This window comes from Squalius cephalus, assembly GCF_949319135.1.
Source record: "Squalius cephalus genome assembly, chromosome: 16".
NCBI lineage: Eukaryota > Metazoa > Chordata > Actinopteri > Cypriniformes > Leuciscidae > Squalius > Squalius cephalus.
Window position 1 is genome coordinate 16,523,586 of NC_137137.1, and position 19,759 is coordinate 16,543,344.

The window sequence follows — 19,759 nt, forward strand, 5'->3', positions numbered from 1 at the left end:
AAATATCACAGCTTGACATGTCTAAAATGAAAACAAGCTCTAAAAAGCTCTTTGCTGTTCCACTGTACACACACTGTACACTGGATTCGGAAAAGGTTTAATCTGTAATGTTTTTTTTTTTTTTTTTTTTTTTTTTCATGTGTGCTTTCATATGCATAAATGTATGTATTATTTGGGCTCCTTATATAATTTGGTTATTAGGTGTCCTTTTGATGTCTCCAAGTGTCCTTTTTTGGAAAGACACCCACATTTACCTTGAAAAAAGCTCGCAGTAAATACAGTTTTGTAAGAAGCATCCTTTAATCTGATAGTTTAATTTGCTGGATATAGCAAATGACAACAAAATAAACACCCTTAACAAGATAAACGATGTATGCTTAATTCCACGATAAGTATGCGATTAATCGTGATTAATCGCACCATTTTGTGCGATTAATTGCATACTTATCGTAAAAATAAATAAATATTGACAGCCCTAGTTTATAATAACTTGTAATTGTTAACTTGTTACTTGTCCAACATGTTATATATAAAATTATGCATCATTAAATGCTGTAAAATTATTGTTCATTGTTAAGTCATCTAATGCATTAACTAATGTTTACAAATCATTTTAGCATGCTTTTGATAAGAGATTTGCTCATTTAATATGGAATGACTGCATTACAACACAGCTAGTTTTTGCTAGTGATTGGTGTCCATTGCAGAATCCCCCTCTTGGTATGGTGGCCCCAGCACTTGTGTGTGTGTGTGTGTGTTTTAGCATGTGTGTGGTATCTGTGTGTGTGTGTGTGTGTGTTTGACAGGACCGTCTGGAACGCATTAACCCGCTCAGCACACAATCTCTTTCACAGCTGCCGTCCCATTGGTGGTTTGTGTGTGACATCATCTGGTCTCTGTTTTGTCAGCCCTGACCTTCGCTTGGCATAGGGTTTCCTTTTAGTGCGTGTGTGTGCAGGGCTGAACATGTGTGTGTTTGTGGATGTGAGTGCGTGTGGTTTTAGGGGGTGGGGCTGTGATTTTCATTTCTTGGATAATTGTGCTGTTGAAACATTTGTGGGACTGTGATTTCCACTTTATTTAATTAGCTTCATTCGCCAGAGGGAAAATACAAAACAAGGAAAAGTGATAGATAGAAAAATGATAGAAAGGGTGTAAATGAATCGAAGATAAACAACATTAAATATTTTTTTTCTTTCTTCCTTCCGTCCTGTGTGTCCTCAGGCCGTCCAGCAGAGTGTGTCTGTAAATTCGTCTCAGAAAGTTCTCACGTTCACCACCACCACCCTCGAAGACATTCTTAAGTCCTTCTCTGATGTCAGCGTGATCCGTATCGCCAGTGGCTACCTCCTAATGGTAAACTCACTCACACATCTCCAGTTCTGTCTTGAAGAGCTTTAGTTTTATCTAGACTAAAAGACTCCTTTTATGTTCAGGTTAAAGCACAACCTCATTCACTACATTCTGCGTTACACATTTTAACCTAAGTATCCACCCGAGTCTTTGAATAATCGTGGAATATGCCTCATTTTGATGTTAACAACATTTTAAGGTAATTTCACACCAAAACTGGAGTAACTAAATTACAAGAAAATACAAAACCTCTTGCTCTGTTCTTTGAGCATCCCACCAAAAGCGTGGTGTTTATAAGTCTCTGTCCCTTGTGAAATAAAAGTACAATATAGCATACTTTTTAAAAGAGTGATTATACAGAAATTAATGTACTGATAAGTATTTGTGGTAAACTAAAATATACTTTACTGTAATTTCTATTGACATTTGTATGTAATTTATTTAAATATATTTGTAATAACACCTTTTTAATGAAGTTGCAATTCAGTAAATAAAAATATATTAACTTTAAATGTAATTAAATAACACACTGCGGTTACAAAGTTACAAAATTACGAAGTACTTTACATGTGCTTTAGTATGATAGTCAACGTGTACATAAGTGTATTTTAAAGCACGACCAGAGATATTGAAACATAATGATTTAAAATGTAATGTGTTAAGAAACATAGTCATGAAAGTGTACTTTTTAAGATTTAGGCACTTCTTTTTCACAAGGTGGATACAATTAAAAATAGTCCAGCTTAAAAAAATGCATCTTGAGACCCCTGTATTCTTTTCCATTATGTTGCAACTCCCATCTAGTTGTTTTAATGTAAATGCCCCCAAAGAAATGTGTCCAGTCCTGGTCAGATAAGCCCCAAACAAGTAAAAATTGTACAGAAATTCTTTAAATAAACCAATTAGTCAACTGGTTGACGCTATTGCCAAGCAGATAACTACTCATGCAGTCGTTGAGAGTTTGAATCTACTTTTACAGTAACTGTCCATATATAATTTTCTGTCCATCTCTCTTCTCTACAAGTGTCTAAAGGTAGAAAAAATTGACCTAGCCTAAGATTCAATTGATCGACTGATCATTGATAAATATTGAGACACATTTTTTCATTTTAAAATCTTGTCATGAAAGTTTTTTCGTGTTGAAAATTCAGACTTGGTGTGTATAGGCCTAGTGTTATGTTACATGCAGCTTGCCAGTGCATGCCTGACCCTGCTGTGCCGTGACCGCACTCATGAGAACGGCACTGCGGTAACGTGATAATGTCAGATTAACGCTATAGCTGTGTTATCTGTGTGCAGCTTGCCTATGCGTGTCTGACCATGCTGCGGTGGGACTGCGCCAAGTCTCAGGGGGCGGTCGGGTTGGCCGGAGTGTTGCTGGTCACTCTTTCTGTCGCCGCTGGACTGGGACTCTGCTCGCTTTTGGGCATCTCCTTTAACGCCGCTACCACACAGGTACATCGCATGAACATGAGTAATCTAAGGGGCTGTTGATGTTCACACAAAACACATTCATTCCGCTGTGCTACTTTTCCAATCTTTTTCAATGCAAACGCTATCTTTAACCATAGCACTCGCATCTTTTGCAGCGTCTCGCACATGACACGCCATTCTAAAAACGCGCCACTCAAGTTAAAAGAAGTCCAACTTTAAAATAATGCATCTCTAGACCTTGCATCTTCTTTTTTTCCCCACTGACCAGCATCTTTTGCTGTTAAAACATTTCTGTGTGAACTAGCCCTAAGATGTTACGGTACCTACTGTGTACTTTATATGTAGCATGCTTTTCTGTTTTCATGTGCGTAAAGGTGTTGCCGTTCCTGGCCCTTGGTGTAGGGGTGGATGATGTCTTTCTCCTGGCTCATGCTTTCAGCGAGACCGGCCAGAACAAGAGGATTCCATTCGAGGTGTGTTATCTCATTCCACACGTCCTGAAAAACAGGGAACACTACTAAACAACTACTGTTTTCTACTGTGACAGACCCTCAGAAACACATAGTGACTACACATCCAAAGATAGTGTCAAGACAAGGCAGTCAGTTCAGAAATGAGGGAGCTAGTATGTTATCAGGAGGAAGGGGGTATATCTGAGCGTACCCTCATGTTATCACTTACATAAAGGAATGTGTGTGTACCTGCCCCGACCTGTGATGTAACTTCAAAAACACTAGCACGCTTTGATCTGCTGAGGGCCAATGAACAATGTCACAACACTGATAAAAAAAATACTACCATTGTCTGTTTTCTTTTGTTTTTTTTTGTTTTTTCGTGTTCATTCCATTGTATTTTATAACATACTTTGAAGTAACAAATTAATATCATGGAATAAATATGTAATATTTTAGTATTGTATAAATATTTGTATAATATCTATTAAATCTGATATAATGAATCATTAAATTCAAATTTTTATGCAATATTATATTACATTATATTATAATAATGGTGTATTATCTATTCAGGGTTTTTTTTAACCATATGTATATATAGTACTGTAGGTCTTAGGCATATAAAGTCTTAGGCACGTTAGTAACCCAAAAAAATGTTTTTAAGTTATTTATATCTTTTGCAGTTGTGTGTCAGTAAGAGATATCAGTTTACATTTCCATGCACTTTTGCCATTAATTGTAATATATATATATATATATATATATATATATATATATATATATATATATATATATATAATGTATATATATATTAGGGCTGTCAAAAGATTAATCGCGATTAATCGCATCCAAAATAAAAGTTTGTGTTTAAATAATATATGTGTGTGTACTGTGTATAATTAAATTTGTATATATAAATACACACACATGCTTGTATATATTTAAGAAAAATGTGTAATTTATATATAAAAAAATTATATTTATATATAATATAAATTATATATAAATAATATATACAGTATATGTATGCAAATATTTCTTAAATATATACATGCATGTGTGTGTATTTATATATACAAAATAATTATACACAGTACACACACATATATTATGTAAACACAAACTTTTATTTTGGATGCGATTAATCGCGATTAATCTTTTGACAGCCCTATATATATATATATATATATATATATATATATATATATATATATATATATATATGACACCAATTTCCATTTTACAAATCTTAAGTGCACAAAATATAAAATGCACACTTACTAAAAGCAATAGTAAAGGATTCGTTAAACTGATTTAAAAAAAAAAAAAAACCTGATTACAACTATTTTTGAACGATTCATTAAAAGAACCAGATCATAAGAGTAATTTGTTCTGCAGTACAGTCTTTTTAATACTTCATACTTCTACACATACTTTTGGTCTTTTTAGTTTATCAAAATACCATGATATTATCATCTGATATCATCACTTTTCCATGGTATTGCCACAGTACTTTTTGTGTAAATCTTTAATCAGTTTCTGTATAGCCATTACTAGCACAGATGTTAAGGATTTGAGTTGTTAGTTTTGCCTGCAAAACTTGATTGGACAATGGCTATCTTAAGTGTTTGTGATCTGTTTTTTTAGTAAATTTATTTATGTGCTTTCGTCTATCTATCTGTCAGGGGTATCTTTGTTTAGCTTTTGTGTGTGCGTGTACGCGTGGTGGTGTATGAGAGGTGATTTAGATTACTCTAATGCAGACGGCTGAGTTCAGGCATGTATTTGCTTGTGTTTATGTGAGATTGCACAGCGTGCAGCGACACTTTTGTGTGGAAAGTAAACAGTTCCCCTGTGGGAGGAGAGAGAGTGCAGAGCCCTCCTGTCTTAAAGCTCTCTGTGTGTGGTCCTGCACGTCCTCAGACACCACAGAAATACTTTCCCTCTTTCTTTCCTTCTCCTCATCTCTACCTCTGTGTGTCCGGAGATGGGGTTTTGAACTGTTTCTTTTGCGCCTCGTACCCTGAATGACTTTGAAACGAGAAGAGAGTGCTTATCCTAACAAGACAACGAGCCAATCGTGTTTCTGCACCATGGGCTTCTTTGTTTAAAATGATATTGATGGAAAATATTTCTGTGCGAGTGAGGGATAATGAAAAGGGAGGGAAATGAATCTGTTTTTGCTTTTTTCCTCTCTCCAAAAAAATCCACATAATAGCGGGGCAAGAAAGGAAAGCTTTTCATCAGAAGTTGAGCTCATTAAGTTGTCATGGCAATTTGTTTGATTATCAGCTCTCTTCGATTTTTAAACTTCAGCACGCTTAAATGAAAGTTACACCTTAAGTCATAATGTGTCTTTTCAGTTTCTGTTCTGCTAACGTCTGAATTGTTATTTACGAAAGTTTTTGATGTATTTATCATAAATTTCTAGTTAAACTCATTTATTTCTATTCTACTGAAATTCAAACTCAGTCGAGCTGAGAATATAATTGTTCAAAATATAATTGTTTTGAATAAGTTTACACTAAACATAACAATTTTTATATCATATGACAAGATATTTTATAAATGCTTTATTTTAATTTAATTTGTCTTAAAATAAGCAGTACAGAATGCACTCAGAACATCTAGAGCTGCACATACCCCCATATTTGGTATATAACTAATTAAATAAATTGAATAGATTAAAACAATTATAATTTAATCAATGTTTATTGTCATTTCCAGTTACACTGAATTATATATTTTGTTCTAAATCCAAACTCGATCGAGATAAGAATAAAATCATTCAAAGCACAACAATTAGATGAAAGAATAATAAGTGACTAAGTTTGCAGTAAATCACAGTTTTTAATAAATCTATTCTAAATATAAAAAATGTCAACGTTATCACGAGCCAGATGTCAGTCATCTTCCTAGATCAGCCATCTAAACTAAACCGCATCAGACTAGCTGCAAAAACTGTACTCGCCATGGTATTGATGTCAAACTGTGCACACATTAATATAATACTCCCCATGTTTACATGTTATTACATATTCAGCAACTTGGTAATGACATTGTTACTCATTTCACATGCCAGTCATAACAGAGGTAATTTATGTATAGTAGTCTGAGGCACAGTAGCAAAAACAGCCAGTTTAATTCTCAGGGTCAGAATTAAAAATGGACATGAAAAGCTAATATACAACACTTTTTGGTGCAAGAGACCTTGATTAGTGGACTCCAGGGGGAAGAATAAAATACTTGCTGTGGATTTGTTGACAATGTGATGTTACTTTCTGTCTTTTTCCCTCAGGACCGCACTGGTGAATGTCTGAAGAGGACTGGGGCTAGTGTGGCCTTGACCTCCATCAGTAATGTCACAGCATTTTTCATGGCCGCCCTTATTCCAATCCCAGCACTCCGAGCCTTCTCCTTACAGGTTTGTGTGTGTGTTTTTTTTTCCATCTTCTTAAACAGGAATGCAGTTCAAATTGCTTGTCTGTAGCAATTGTGTGTTTGTTTATATTACCAATGGATGTTTGCTGAAATTTCCCATGTCCATACCTGCTCTTTCTTTGTGTATGTGCGTGTGTTCCAAACCTTCATTGACTCCAGATTTCTCCACGTGACTTTTATTGATTTCATTCATCAAACCAAGCGTGTGACAGGTTGAGGGAGCTGGTGTGGCCCATAACCCCCCCTACGGCGTGTGATTAGTGGTATGGCCCCCTAAGTGTGCAGATTGTGGGCATGTAACTCAATCTGGGAGTGGGGGTGGGTCTCACGGATTGTTGTTCCACACATCTGCGGTTTATTTATGACCGCAAGGCTGTGGAAGTGACATTGCAAAGAGGCTGAGCAGGAGATCTGCCCACAAACCGTTCCTGACTTAAATCAGGATAAAGAGACTGTCGAATGAAAATTCTGTCATCATTTACTCACCCTCATGTCGTTCCAAACCTATAACTCTTTTTCTTTTGTGGGGAAAGAAAAGGAGATATTCTGAAGGCTGTGGACTGGAGAATTCAGTCTTCAAAAAATAACTCAAAAGCAACTGTAAGGCCTGTTCACACCAACACAAATGTTCGGCATGACAGTTCAGTTTAGAACAATGCAGAGAAAACATCAGGATGAAGGAAAATTAAGGAAAATGCAATTTTACTGACTTTTTCTGACAGTAGGTGGCACTTATAGAAAAGCAGAAATACTGCATTGATTCCATACTAATATTCGTGTCAGTCTAAACAGTAGGAATGTGCCTCGAAGCCAAATACCGTGTTCAGAAAGGAAATGACACATTCTACCGAGCCGTCAGTCATCTCTCCTTACTATCCTCACGTGAAGATGTACTGTAATGTATAACCGACTACCGCAGCAAGCCTAACCATGTATCTTTAGGGGCTCAGTTGAATGCATTTTTCATTTTCCGTGCCTTTCCAAATTTGGAATTAGGCTTCAGGCACATCCCTACTAAACAGATACATTAACAGCCATTTATCGTGCAAAATTTTCCCACTGAATATTCATCTTGGTGTGAACAGGCCTTTAAAGTGTATTAAAAGTAGTCTCTATGACGAATCATACACAATAAGACTATAATCCTCTCTAGCTCTCTTTAGCATGTTTGAGTGACAAGTTTTGATGTCCAATTCCTGAATGAATAATTTTGAGTCAGATCTTTTTAATGAATCAAATTCGTTCATGATTCACTACTCATGAATGGAGATTTTTCAGTCAATAATGACTTAAATGTTTGTCTTTTCTCACACAAAGCTATCGTATGGCTTCAGAAGACGTTTGAATATATACCATGAGTCTTATGGACCACTTTTATGGTGCTTTCACATCCTTTTTGAAGATTAAAAGCTCCAGTCCCCATTCATTGTGATTGAATGGTTGATTTTCTACTGAAAAAAAGTAACTCTTTAAAAAATGACGTAAGTTTCTTTTTGGGTGAAGTAACCTTTTAAATGGCCTAGATGAAATCTGAAACTACCTACGTTTGAACCTACTTAATCAGTCTTACTAAATTCAATTGAAAGATTTTCCCCATTGGACGTCTGAAGCCTCATCGCCCTCACATGAAACTCACACTGATTCAGCGCTTGAGCTGCTTAACCTTTGAACTTTAGGTGAAGTAACCCCGCCATCATCCACATAACACAGCTGCACAGAGACAGATGCAGAGATTTACACACTGATGCCTTGTTCTGTTTAACAAACACGCTCACACAAATCTCAGCCTAAACCCTACAGACAGCCTCCCCCATTTTGGGATCCTTTGATCCTAAATCAGAAATATACCATTTCTTTATATATCTGCAAGTGTAGACAATGTGAAGTCTCATATTGTGTTTGTCTGTTCAATGATTGCATATTTTCAGAATATGTTGTGCGGGATGAGACTGCCGACCACACGTGGCTCACGCCTAAACTCACACACACGCACTCATACGGTGCTGTAGATCTAGTATTAGGATGTGTGGATTGATGTCTCACACACATCTGTCAGACACACGCTGTTTTTCACTGTAGCGCACTCCAACTGGCACCTGTTCAACTGTGCCTGAAAACACTCATCTTCAAAACCGCTGTGAACACACACACACACACACACACGTACATACAAACACGCACTCACTCACTCACGGCTAAGAGATACTACTTTTGCAAACATGTTATTTCCTGCCTTAACAGTCTCTTTTCAGCTGTAGTGTGTTTAATTGATCGTTTGTGTCCAAATGTGTTTACTTTAACTTTTGTCTAATGTTTTGTTTCAACTTATCCACCTTGGGGGAAATGCTTAAAAATTACTAAAAAAAAATTGTTTTTTGTTTTATGCCGCACTCTTCCATATGCATCTCAAGCCTATAGATAATCTTGTCCCTATGAACATTTTATACACTTACATACCAATTTGCGGGCTTTCTATTCTGGGAAAACAAAAGTCAAAAAGTCAACATAAACTCAAAACTCAAAATGTACCTAATTGACTGATATATATATATATATACTACCATTCAAAGGTTTGGGGTCAGTAAGATTTTTTTTTTTAACTAGAAATTATTCAGCAAGGATTAATTAAATTGATATAAATTGACAGTAAAGAAATTTATAATCTTACAACAGATTTCTATTTCAAATAAATGCTTTACCTTTGAACTTTATATTCATAAAATAAATAAACAGAATCACAGTTTCAATAAAAATATTAAGCAACACAACTGCATTTGATAATAATACATGTTTTGAGCATCAAATCAGCATATTGATTTCTGAAGGATCATGTGACTAAAGACTGCTGAAAGTTCAGCTTTAATAAATTACTTCTTGAAATATATTCAAATAGAAAACAGTTGTTGTAAATTGTAATAATATTTCACAATTTTACTGCTTTTTTTTTTACTGTATTTTTGATCAAATAAATGCAACCTTTCTGAGTACATTTCAAGTTTTAACAAATCACTGGTGCACATTATTCCAGAGGAAAAAATGGTTGTCTTTATTTATTCCCCATTAAAATAAATTGCCACATTTACTTTAACAACATGTATTTTTGTGTCATAACATTACAGAAGTGATGGGTTGCTGCAATTACCACTTAATGTTGAATTTAAACATTATTTCTCTGTTTTAATTCTTGTGTCTCTGTTAGCACTGTTCCTTTGGCACCTCCCTGACTTTCTGTCTTTTTATCTGTTTCTTTGGCAGCCTAAAAGCGGCCGCACATGTCGAGCCTAACAGATCTCACTCTAGAATCACTCATGCACAGTCTCTCATTTGTTCTCTCTCTGTTCCTTTTTAGGGCTGATAGATTAGATATTTTGTTTTGTAATGCAGTGACAAGTGTGTCCAAATACTTTTTGGAGTCACTGTATTTTGTATCCATGAGTTCTCTGTCTTCTTGTGTCTTGGCTCTGTCAGGCTGAGCTGCTCTCTGGGTGGTCTGGCAGTCTGACATGGCTCCAACCTCCACCCATAAAAAATACACCCTAACTAGGACAGGCATGCTTCGATCTGCCCTCTCTCTCTCTCTCTCTCTCTCTCTCTCTCTCTCTCTCTCTCTCTCTCGGTTTCTGACTCTCATTGTCATGTCGCTTTTCTTCATCCACTCTCTTCTCACACTAGTTATTCTGTAAGCTTCAACCGAATTAATCAGGATTAAATGTTTCAAATCACTCGCTCGTTTCCCCACGCTGGTAAGGAGCTCTTGGCCCGGTGGAGTCTTTTTAGTAACCGTGTGATATATCGGCTCTGAAAGAAAGTGGCTGTTTCCCAAGGTCAGAAGAGCCACATCTAGCTGAACACTGAGAAAGTCTTTTTCCTGGGTTTGGATACAAACCACTTCATAGTCAGTTCTTCATATTGGAGTGTGTTGATCGAATTATGAGTTCGATAGCAATGTGATTTACGTTTAGAAATTTAAGTGGGTTTCACTCAAGATGGATGAGCCCAAATTCAGTTTTGGAATGGCAAGGGTTGTGTTGGTTTTTTTTGTCATTCATCTGTTCTGAAGAGGATAATTGTCTTAAAATTGAATTTGTTGGGATCATTGTGGTTTTGGCATAGACCCTCCGCAGATGTGCTGGTGTTGCTGTATGTGAATATTTTGTGCAAGTGTGAATATGTGCTTAATAGCAACTTCTCTTTTCTCTCAGGCGGCAGTGGTCGTGGTGTTTAATTTCGCTATGGTGCTGCTGATCTTTCCTGCCATCCTCAGCATGGACCTGTACCGCCGAGAGGACCGCCGCTTTGACATTTTCTGCTGCTTTGTCAGGTAATGAACACATTTATCTGGCTAAAGGAAGACTCATCATGAACTGCTGTTGTTTTCAAAGCTAATTATATTTAATACATACTTAGCTTAACTCTACCCTGAATAGGAAAAAACCTTTTGCATTTTAGGAGAAAAACATCATTTAAGCAATTTTCTTTTGAAGGATGTCCCCAAATAGAGTTAGCTAACTTCTAGGGTTTTGTCCCCAAGTAAACATACATTCATTTTTGGTCTATATATAAACATTTTTGTTCTCATGATGACCTTAAAGCAATATTGTCATCATTTACTCTCATGTTGTTCCAAACCCGCAAGACTTTCGCACATCTTCGAAACACAATCCCTCCATTGACAGTCTACTCAACTATCACTTTGATGCTTCAAAAAGATATCGTAAATCTAATGCATATGAATTGAATGGTTTAGTCCAAAATTTCTGAAGACACACAATCACTTTTTATGATGAACAGATTTCATTTAGGTTTTTATTCTCATATAAACATTCATCAGATATGGTGAATAAATTCAGATAAAATATTCAATGACTTATGACACTGAGTGCAGTATAAAACCGCACAATTAAGCGTCAACCTGTCCTAACATATATACTTTGTGTGCATATGTGCGTGTGTTGATGTTTTTCTCTGTCTGTGGCCCCGGGCCTTTAAATAAGACATGCTGTTGCCTCTCCTGCTTTCTGTAACATTCTTGGTGTCTGATGAGAGAGAGAAAGCGAGTCAGCTATAGGCACATACTTTACCTTCGTAGTCATGCCCCCAAACTCCTGCAGGAAATTAAACCTGATGCCTAAACTTTCACCATGGTTGAAACGCTTGCTTTCTAGTCACCAGCACTCACTCGCCTCTCGGCTTTAACTGCTCTCGACTGGAAAGCTGATTGCGGTCGTGTTTACATGCATTTGCATGAGCGCTCAAGAGTAATGAGTTGCCACATCTGAAGGACTTTCACAAGCTCACTCGTTTACTCTCCATTCATATAGAAAATCATGGAGAAGATACAAGCTCTTTTACAAAACCTTGTTAACTTTCTTCATTTGCCTTCTAAGCCAGCATACTAACTGTCATGAACCTTTATAAGTAACTGATTTGGAGCATGCTAGATAGGCAGCGACTCGCCACAAATGGCTCTCCACACAGGACACTCCACACACTTTCAATTGATTTCAGTAATTTGATGTTAGCATGTTGTTAAGCTAACAACAATATATTCTAATAATAATAGAAAAAACAGAGCGTACGCAAATGTTGGGTAAAATAATCCACTTTTTTATGTATTTATTGATACTTATCTGTATTGAATGACGGTCTCTCGCATCGTCCACCATCCTGGTAGTATTAGAATTCGAAATTAGAATGAGTGTGTCCCAAATGTTAAAATGAGTATCCCAAAGGTACCCGGATTGAGTAGCGTTAATTAAATAAACTGAAATATGCAGGATGTATAAGAGGATGTTAACTGTGATAAAATGACAGGCCAGTTGATGGTGACAGGATGCACAAAACTATGCAATAGTCCGGCCCATTAAAGACGCAATTATGATGTAATAGTATGTCCCACAACTTGCCTAATCTTCTGCTACACTCAAAATTATCTACTTTTTCTTTAAAAAAATAGTAATTTTTAGTGCATAGTAAAAGTAGGCAAATTGGGACAGCACAACTGAGCTTGTAGTAGGCATTATGGGATTGGATTATTCATTAAGGATAAGAATGATGCTGACTTACAATGTGGATCAATCGAGGTATCTTAGAAGGAAGAATGATTAAGATCCCTACCTTTTTGAACTTCCTTTGTGGTGAATGTTAGTCTATACATGCCGACTTTATCCAGCTCTTCTGTATCATTTCCTGTGTTGTTGTGATATAAATTGATATTGCAGGAAATTCCACACAGAATCGACCGTTACATGGTGCTTTTGTTTTACTGAAATGCTCTGTCATTCTCTCTCTCTCTCTCTCCTTTAGCCCTTGTGCTAACCGGGTGATCCATTTGGAGCCGCAGGCAGCGTACGCCGACTCCTCCGCTGACTCGAGCCACTACAGCCCTCCGCCCTCCTACAGCAGCCACAGCTTCGCCCAGCACACCCAAATCACCATGCAGTCCACCGTACAGCTGCGCACAGAGTACGACCCCAGAACACAGGCCTACTACACCACGGCAGAGCCACATTCTCACATCTCCGTCCAACCCTTTGCTCCCAATCCCAATCCCAATGCCAATCCCAACCCCAACCGCAACAACAATAACAACAACAACCGCAACAACAGCAGCGCAGGGCCAGGAGCGGCCTCCGATACAGCATCCTGCCAAAGTCCTGATGGCGCTAGTTCCACACGAGACTTGCTATCTCAGTTTGGGGAGTCAAGTTTACGCTGCCTGGAACCGCCGTGCTCTCGATGGACGTTTGCATCATTCGCTGAGAATCATTATGCACCGTTTTTGCTGCAGCCTACAACAAAGGTGAGGGTAAAATGCTTTTTTTCCCCCATCGTACACATCATCTGATTAGAAGTGGGATTAGAGATGCCAGCAATGAGCTAATCTCCTGGAGTTAAGTTTTGTGAGTGTTATTATTGTGAGTCAGGGCCTTCTGAAAACCACAAACACCTCAAACAGGGCAGAACTTAGTCATAAGACACTAAAACAGCAGTAGCTTCAGATATAGCCAAACTCTGACTCATATTTCTCTATTTGTGTGTTTCCTATCAGGTGGTGGTAATTTTGCTCTTCTTGGCATTGCTCGGGGTCAGTCTGTACGGCACCACCTGCGTCCGGGACGGTTTAGAGCTGACTGACATTGTGCCTAGGGAGACGGGGGAATACGACTTCATCCGTGCCCAATTCCGCTACTTTTCCTTCTACAACATGTATGTGGTGACCCAGAGAGCGGACTACGCACAGATCCAGCCTCAGCTCTATGAGCTGCACCAACGCTTCGGCACTGTGAAGTACGTCCTGCGGGAGGAGGACAGCCAGCTCCCACGCATGTGGCTGCATTACTTCAGAGACTGGCTGCAAGGTAATACACTCAGATGTGCAATCGATCATTCTTGTGTAAGAAACCATTGGTAAAGGCCAAACTTTTAACTAAACTCCAAAAGGTCTGGTTATATTGCACATTGCAGCTCATTCTGATCCAGAACTGCCCATTTAGACTGAAAGAGATCATCTGACTGATAAGCAAAATTACCAACATAAGCATTTTTTTTTTTTTTGCCAGCATACACCTCAATACATTTCGTTAGATGTACACTGCCATTCAAAAGTTTGGGCTCAGTAAAAAAAAAATTTGAAAAAGAATTTAATACTCTTATTCAGCAAAGTACATTAATATTAAAATGATCAAAAGAGACCGTAAAGACATTTATAATATTACAAAAGATTTCTATTTCAAATAAATACTTTTTGAACTTTCTATTCTTCCAAGAATCCTGAAATATTGTATCATGGTTTGAACTGTTTTCTATGGAAGCTTGTTTCCGCCACAAAATAAAACATTTTAAAAGATAGTTGCGACTTTTTATCTCACAATTGCGAGTTTACATCTCGCAATTCTGACTTTATTTCTCAGAATTGCGAGATATAAAGTCAGAATTGCGTGAAATAAAGTCGCAATTGCGTGTTATAAAGTCAGAATTGCGAGATATAAAGTCAGAATTGCGTGAAATAAAGTCGCAATTGCGTGTTATAAAGTCAGAATTGCGAGATATAAAGTCAGAATTGCGTGAAATAAAGTCGCAATTGCGTGTTATAAAGTCAGAATTGCGAGATATAAACACTTTATTGTTTCCGCCACTGAATAATAAATAAATAATAATAATTGTGACTTTTTACCTCACAATTCTGACTTTTTTTCTCACAATTGCGATATATCAAGTCAGAATTGTGACTTTTTTTCTCAGAATTGCGAGATATGAAGTCAGAATTGTGAGAAATAAAGTCGCAATTCTGAGAAATAAAGTCGCAATTGTGAGATATAAAGTCGCAATTGTGAGATATAAAGTCCAGTTCTAAGGAAAATAAAGATGGATTTTTTTTTTTTTTTTTTTTTTTACCTCAGAATAGTTTGTATCTCACAATTCTGACTTTATAACACGCAATTGCGACTTTATATCTCACAATTGCGACTTTATTTCTCAGAATTGCGACTTTATTTCTCACAATTCTGACTTCATATCTCGCAATTCTGAGAAAAAAAGTCACAATTCTGACTTGATCTATCGCAATTGTGAGAAAAAAAGTCAGAATTGTGAGGTAAAAAGTCACAATTATTATTATTTATTTATTATTCAGTGGCGGAAACAAGCTTCCATAGTTTTCAACATTGATGATAAAAAAGAAATGAGCATCAAAACAACATTAAAATGATTTCTGGCCAAAAAAACTGAAAATGTAGATTTGCCATTACAGGAATAAAATAAATTAAAATGGAAAACAGTTCTTGTAAATTGTAATAATATTTCATAACATTTGTGAGCAAATGAGACTTCTTTCAGGTACATAAAAAAAAAAAATCGTACCGACCACAAACTTTTGAATGGTGGAGTATTTTTAAAAAGGGGAAAAATCTCCAACGTTCCATTTGCCTATAAACAATTTTATTTTCTCTAAAAAGCATTTGAGTTTCACAAACTGCTTCATTTTTAGAGACTGTCTTGGTTTCCAGACAGCGCCTCGCTTAGTTGGAGATGAGTTTTACCTCAATTTTACCATCATCAGATCATCTGTTTCTCACCAACATCAATCACGCTGTTAAACCTCCAAATCTGTAACACATTTAATTTCTTTAGACGGATTATGATCCGAGAATGAGATTTCAGTTGAGAGATTAAAAACAGAGCAAAACTGTAAAAAAAAAAAAGGAAAATACTTTTTTTCTCTCACTACAAAAAAATGCAGTGAAGGTGACCGTGAAAAGAAAACAAAAAAAAACAAGAAGATTGGGAGATAAAGGGCATGTCCCTGCAATGGCTTTCTCCACAGCGGCTTCTTTCCACGAAATCCATGTGTCGGGTGCTCGGAATGCCGTATCTAATCCCGGGCGGGTCAAATTCAAAAGAAAACCTTGTTTTGCCCACTTTCTCTCTCATAGCTCCTTTTTTAAAAGGCGTACCTGTTTCCAAACAACTTCTGTCCAGACAGAGTTTGGGTGGCATGTACAGACTTGCTTTGTCGCTGTCAGCTCGGTCAACCAGAACCTCAAACATCATTGGTGTTTTTCATTTACTTTCTTTTGTTTAATCCTTTCAGCGGTCTCATTGGAACACATTTTTGTTCGGTGCAGGGGCAGCGTCTCTATGTGTGCGTTTACTTTGGTGTATGTATGTGCGTATAGGCTTCAGTAAAGGCCGCTCCAGAGAGGGTGGAGAGAGCTGTCTTTAATATTGTGGTTTGAAATGGCTCGACAAATTGGTCACAGACAGTGAGGCGAGGGAGAGAGAAAACAATGTGCCCTAGAAACGGACCACTGGCGTTGAGGGGAGAGAGAGAACAAGGGGTTGAGGGATGACTGAGAGGAGAGGTTAACATGATTTATGTATAACCTATTGAACAGTATCCACAAAATAATGTGTGTGTGTCCCGGCAGGTGTGCAGGAGGCATTCGATAAGGACTGGCAGGCCGGTAGGATCACTCAGGGGAACTACAGGAACGGCTCTGACGATGGTGTCCTGGCCTACAAACTCCTGGTGCAGACCGGCCGCAGGGATAAGCCAGTAAACATCAACCTGGTAAGAAATTAACTAGACTTGAGTCCACCTCACTTGAGTAAGATCTGATACATCTCAATGCAACTCCAGTTTTCATAGATTGAATCCCATGATTCTCAAAGAGATGATGGAGCCGAGGTGGTTTATCCACAAATAAACTTTCACCTATATCCAGAGTATCCACTCTTTTTAAAGAACTCTTTACACTCTTTTCACTGTTTATTTACTAAGAAACATACTATGCAGGTCGCCCAATAAATTTCACAACTTAAATGAACTAATTAACTTCACAACTTAAACTAATTAACTTCTTTTGTTTATTGGCTTTTTAAATAAGCGGGCTTGGTGACATTTTTATTTTATTTTATTTTAATTTATTTGAATTAATTTATGTATTTATTATTTTATTTTTATTTTTACTGAATGTTTAAAAAAATCTGTCTATCTGTCTGTCTGTCTTATTAGTATTAATAATAATAATAATTATTAATAATATTGACTAATATTTATTATTAATGTTATACTTATATAAATTCTGAAAATTGTTGATAATAATAATAATAATAATATATTTTATTATAATTATTATTTACCATTAAACAATTGTCATGCCCATCTCTATTTTTCCCCCCGAAGTATATTGATAGTACAGTACAGTGGCCTGGCCTTGTCTGTTACTTCCTGGTTGACATGGTCAACATGTTTATGTGAATCTCTGGCTGTGTGTGTAATTCTCAAGATGATGGAGGGGTGCTTGGCCAGATATGACTTTAGCATCAGTGTCAGGGTTTATAACCACGCATAGGAACCACACCTGGGTTCTGAATGTTCGTCTGTATCTGTCCTCATTCTCTTTCTCTCTTTCTCTCTCTGATTGCTTTACCAAGCACAGGAATTTAAAGCTCTCGATGGGGCCGCAACTTGCCTCTGAAAAAGCAATTAAGTCTTCATTTAAACCATTTGTTCCAGTTTCTTGCTGCAGGCCTAAAGCTCAGCCTATACAACCTTTTCAGGACTCTTCAGAGGGGCCTTGTCAAGAAAGAAACCACTGCACGCATACACACACACAAAAAAACATAACAGGTTAACACATTAACAGTTTCCAGTTGCTACCCAGCATGAAATGTCAGGCAAGAGGAGAGCAAAAATATGAAAAATACAAGGCATACCATATGCCAGAGGGACTAGAGGGTGGGAGGTGTGGAGCGGACGGATGTGTGCTTGAGAGTGTGTCGTCTTGTCAGGTAATTGGCAATGCACACATAAGACCAGAAATGATTTGCATTTTTGTTGTTTTCAAGTGGTCATTATTGTGCTGAACCATTGCCAGCTGAATGGGAAAGAAAAGCCAGCCGATCTGTGTTGGTGTGCGGCCCTGTGATGTCATTTCCTCTGCCTGTGAGGGAAGAGGGGCGGCAGTGGGCCAGGAGGCCGCCAGCTTTGCACTGTGTGCTTCCCGTGACAGCTTGAAGACATACAGTTGTTGCGCATCCTGCTGCTTAATGCAATCCAGATCTTTGGAATCCAGGTCCGCTTATTCCCTTCTCTTGGAAGTGCTGCCATGTCCCCTTTCAGTGTATACAGATAAGAGGCGGGAATCACATGCTGCCTGTCTCTTGTTCACCTTATATTTTTTATTATATTATATGTATTATTCATTTTGAAATACATTAAACAGAAAATCAATACAAAATGATATAAAATTTCTATTTAATAAAACAAATATATAAAATAGAAAGTTTGAGTAAGACATTTTCTTACTCATCTACTATTTTTATTTTAGATTTTATTTTTATTTAAACATTTTTCCCATCATCTTTCTGATTACTATGATAAATTACAACCCCCTTCGGACACTGAGTCACACCATTGAGGTTCGATGAGGCTCACTGAGTCACCATTGTCTAGTAAAAAATTTTTATCATACTCGCCAGTCTTTTTACATAGAATGCAAGAACAATGCAAATGAAAAAAAATCTACATAAATAAAATATCATTGTAACGAGGTTAAATAAATAACCAAACACGAAACTGAAGAAAAAGCGGCAGCCCCTCATGGACGACTGCAGTGCACACATAAACAAAACATAACGTAAAATAGTCCAGGCCTGGTCCTCTCTCATCCTCTACTGTCGTCGCTCCTCCTTTATGCTCCCGTAGCTCCTCCGTGAGACACGAGGCCGGTGCGGAGCACAGGTTTGATGGCGTAAATGACTGGTCATATTAGAGCATGCAGCACTCGCATCGAACAAAGTTTATAAAGAGTGACTGTTTTGTCCATGTGTTTTTGATCATCGCTGTTGTAACGTATGGGGAAGCCAGAATACGTATCCATCGACAGAAACGTACATTAGCCAAACTCTGTCTATTTTACACTTTGTTATAATTATTTACAACAAACCACATTATAAATGCGTCGTCAGTTTTAAGATGAACCGTGGTGAAAGTGAAAAAATCTGTGTCTACTGTGTATGATACTGTGTAGGATACTTTTTGTTTTGTTTTTTTTCTGTTTTTTTGATTAACCTGCCAGTTGTCCAGATTGCGAATAGTAGTGTTATTCTTACTTATTTTTATCTAAGGCTTTCTTATTGATATGTATTTATTGTATTGTTGTAGTGTATTTATTGTTTTCTCTTAACCATCAACCTGCTAGGGACTGCAGATGAAAATTAGCCTGTATGGCTAAATCTGGCACATTTACATTTTGGACTTTGTCCTCATGTTGATTAATGTGCGTTGTCCCTTTTAAATAAATAAATCCCCAAAAAAAAAAAAAATCTAAAGTGCGTGCTTTTTTTTTTTTTTTTTACAGATTTATTTTTATTTATTTATTTATTTTGTATTTAATCTCAAGATTTTTTTGTTGCTTTCAGGCAGTTTTACTTGTTTTTCATTTTTACTTGTGTTGAGTGGGATTTTAGGTCATTGTCCTATCAAAAACCCTATTTTTGCCTTCACAGCAGGAGCCGTCTGTGGCGCCGGGCTTTGTGGGTATTCATAGGGGTCAGGAGAAGCAAGTGTT

General features: G+C 37.1%; 1 protein-coding gene across 3 annotated transcripts in view; it reads left to right on the top strand.

Annotated features, from left to right (window-relative positions):
- Positions 1-19,759, top strand: part of ptch1 (patched 1) — a 56,437-nt gene that overhangs the window by 23,361 nt on the left and 13,317 nt on the right. For all 3 annotated transcript variants that reach the window (XM_079897688.1, XM_079897686.1, XM_079897687.1), the window contains exons 9-16: positions 1,225-1,356; positions 2,653-2,808; positions 3,162-3,260; positions 6,541-6,666; positions 10,886-11,004; positions 12,990-13,485; positions 13,735-14,044; positions 16,613-16,755. In XM_079897688.1, coding sequence (XP_079753814.1) covers positions 1,225-1,356; positions 2,653-2,808; positions 3,162-3,260; positions 6,541-6,666; positions 10,886-11,004; positions 12,990-13,485; positions 13,735-14,044; positions 16,613-16,755 — 1,581 coding nt within the window. The remainder of the gene's footprint in view (positions 1-1,224; positions 1,357-2,652; positions 2,809-3,161; positions 3,261-6,540; positions 6,667-10,885; positions 11,005-12,989; positions 13,486-13,734; positions 14,045-16,612; positions 16,756-19,759) is intronic.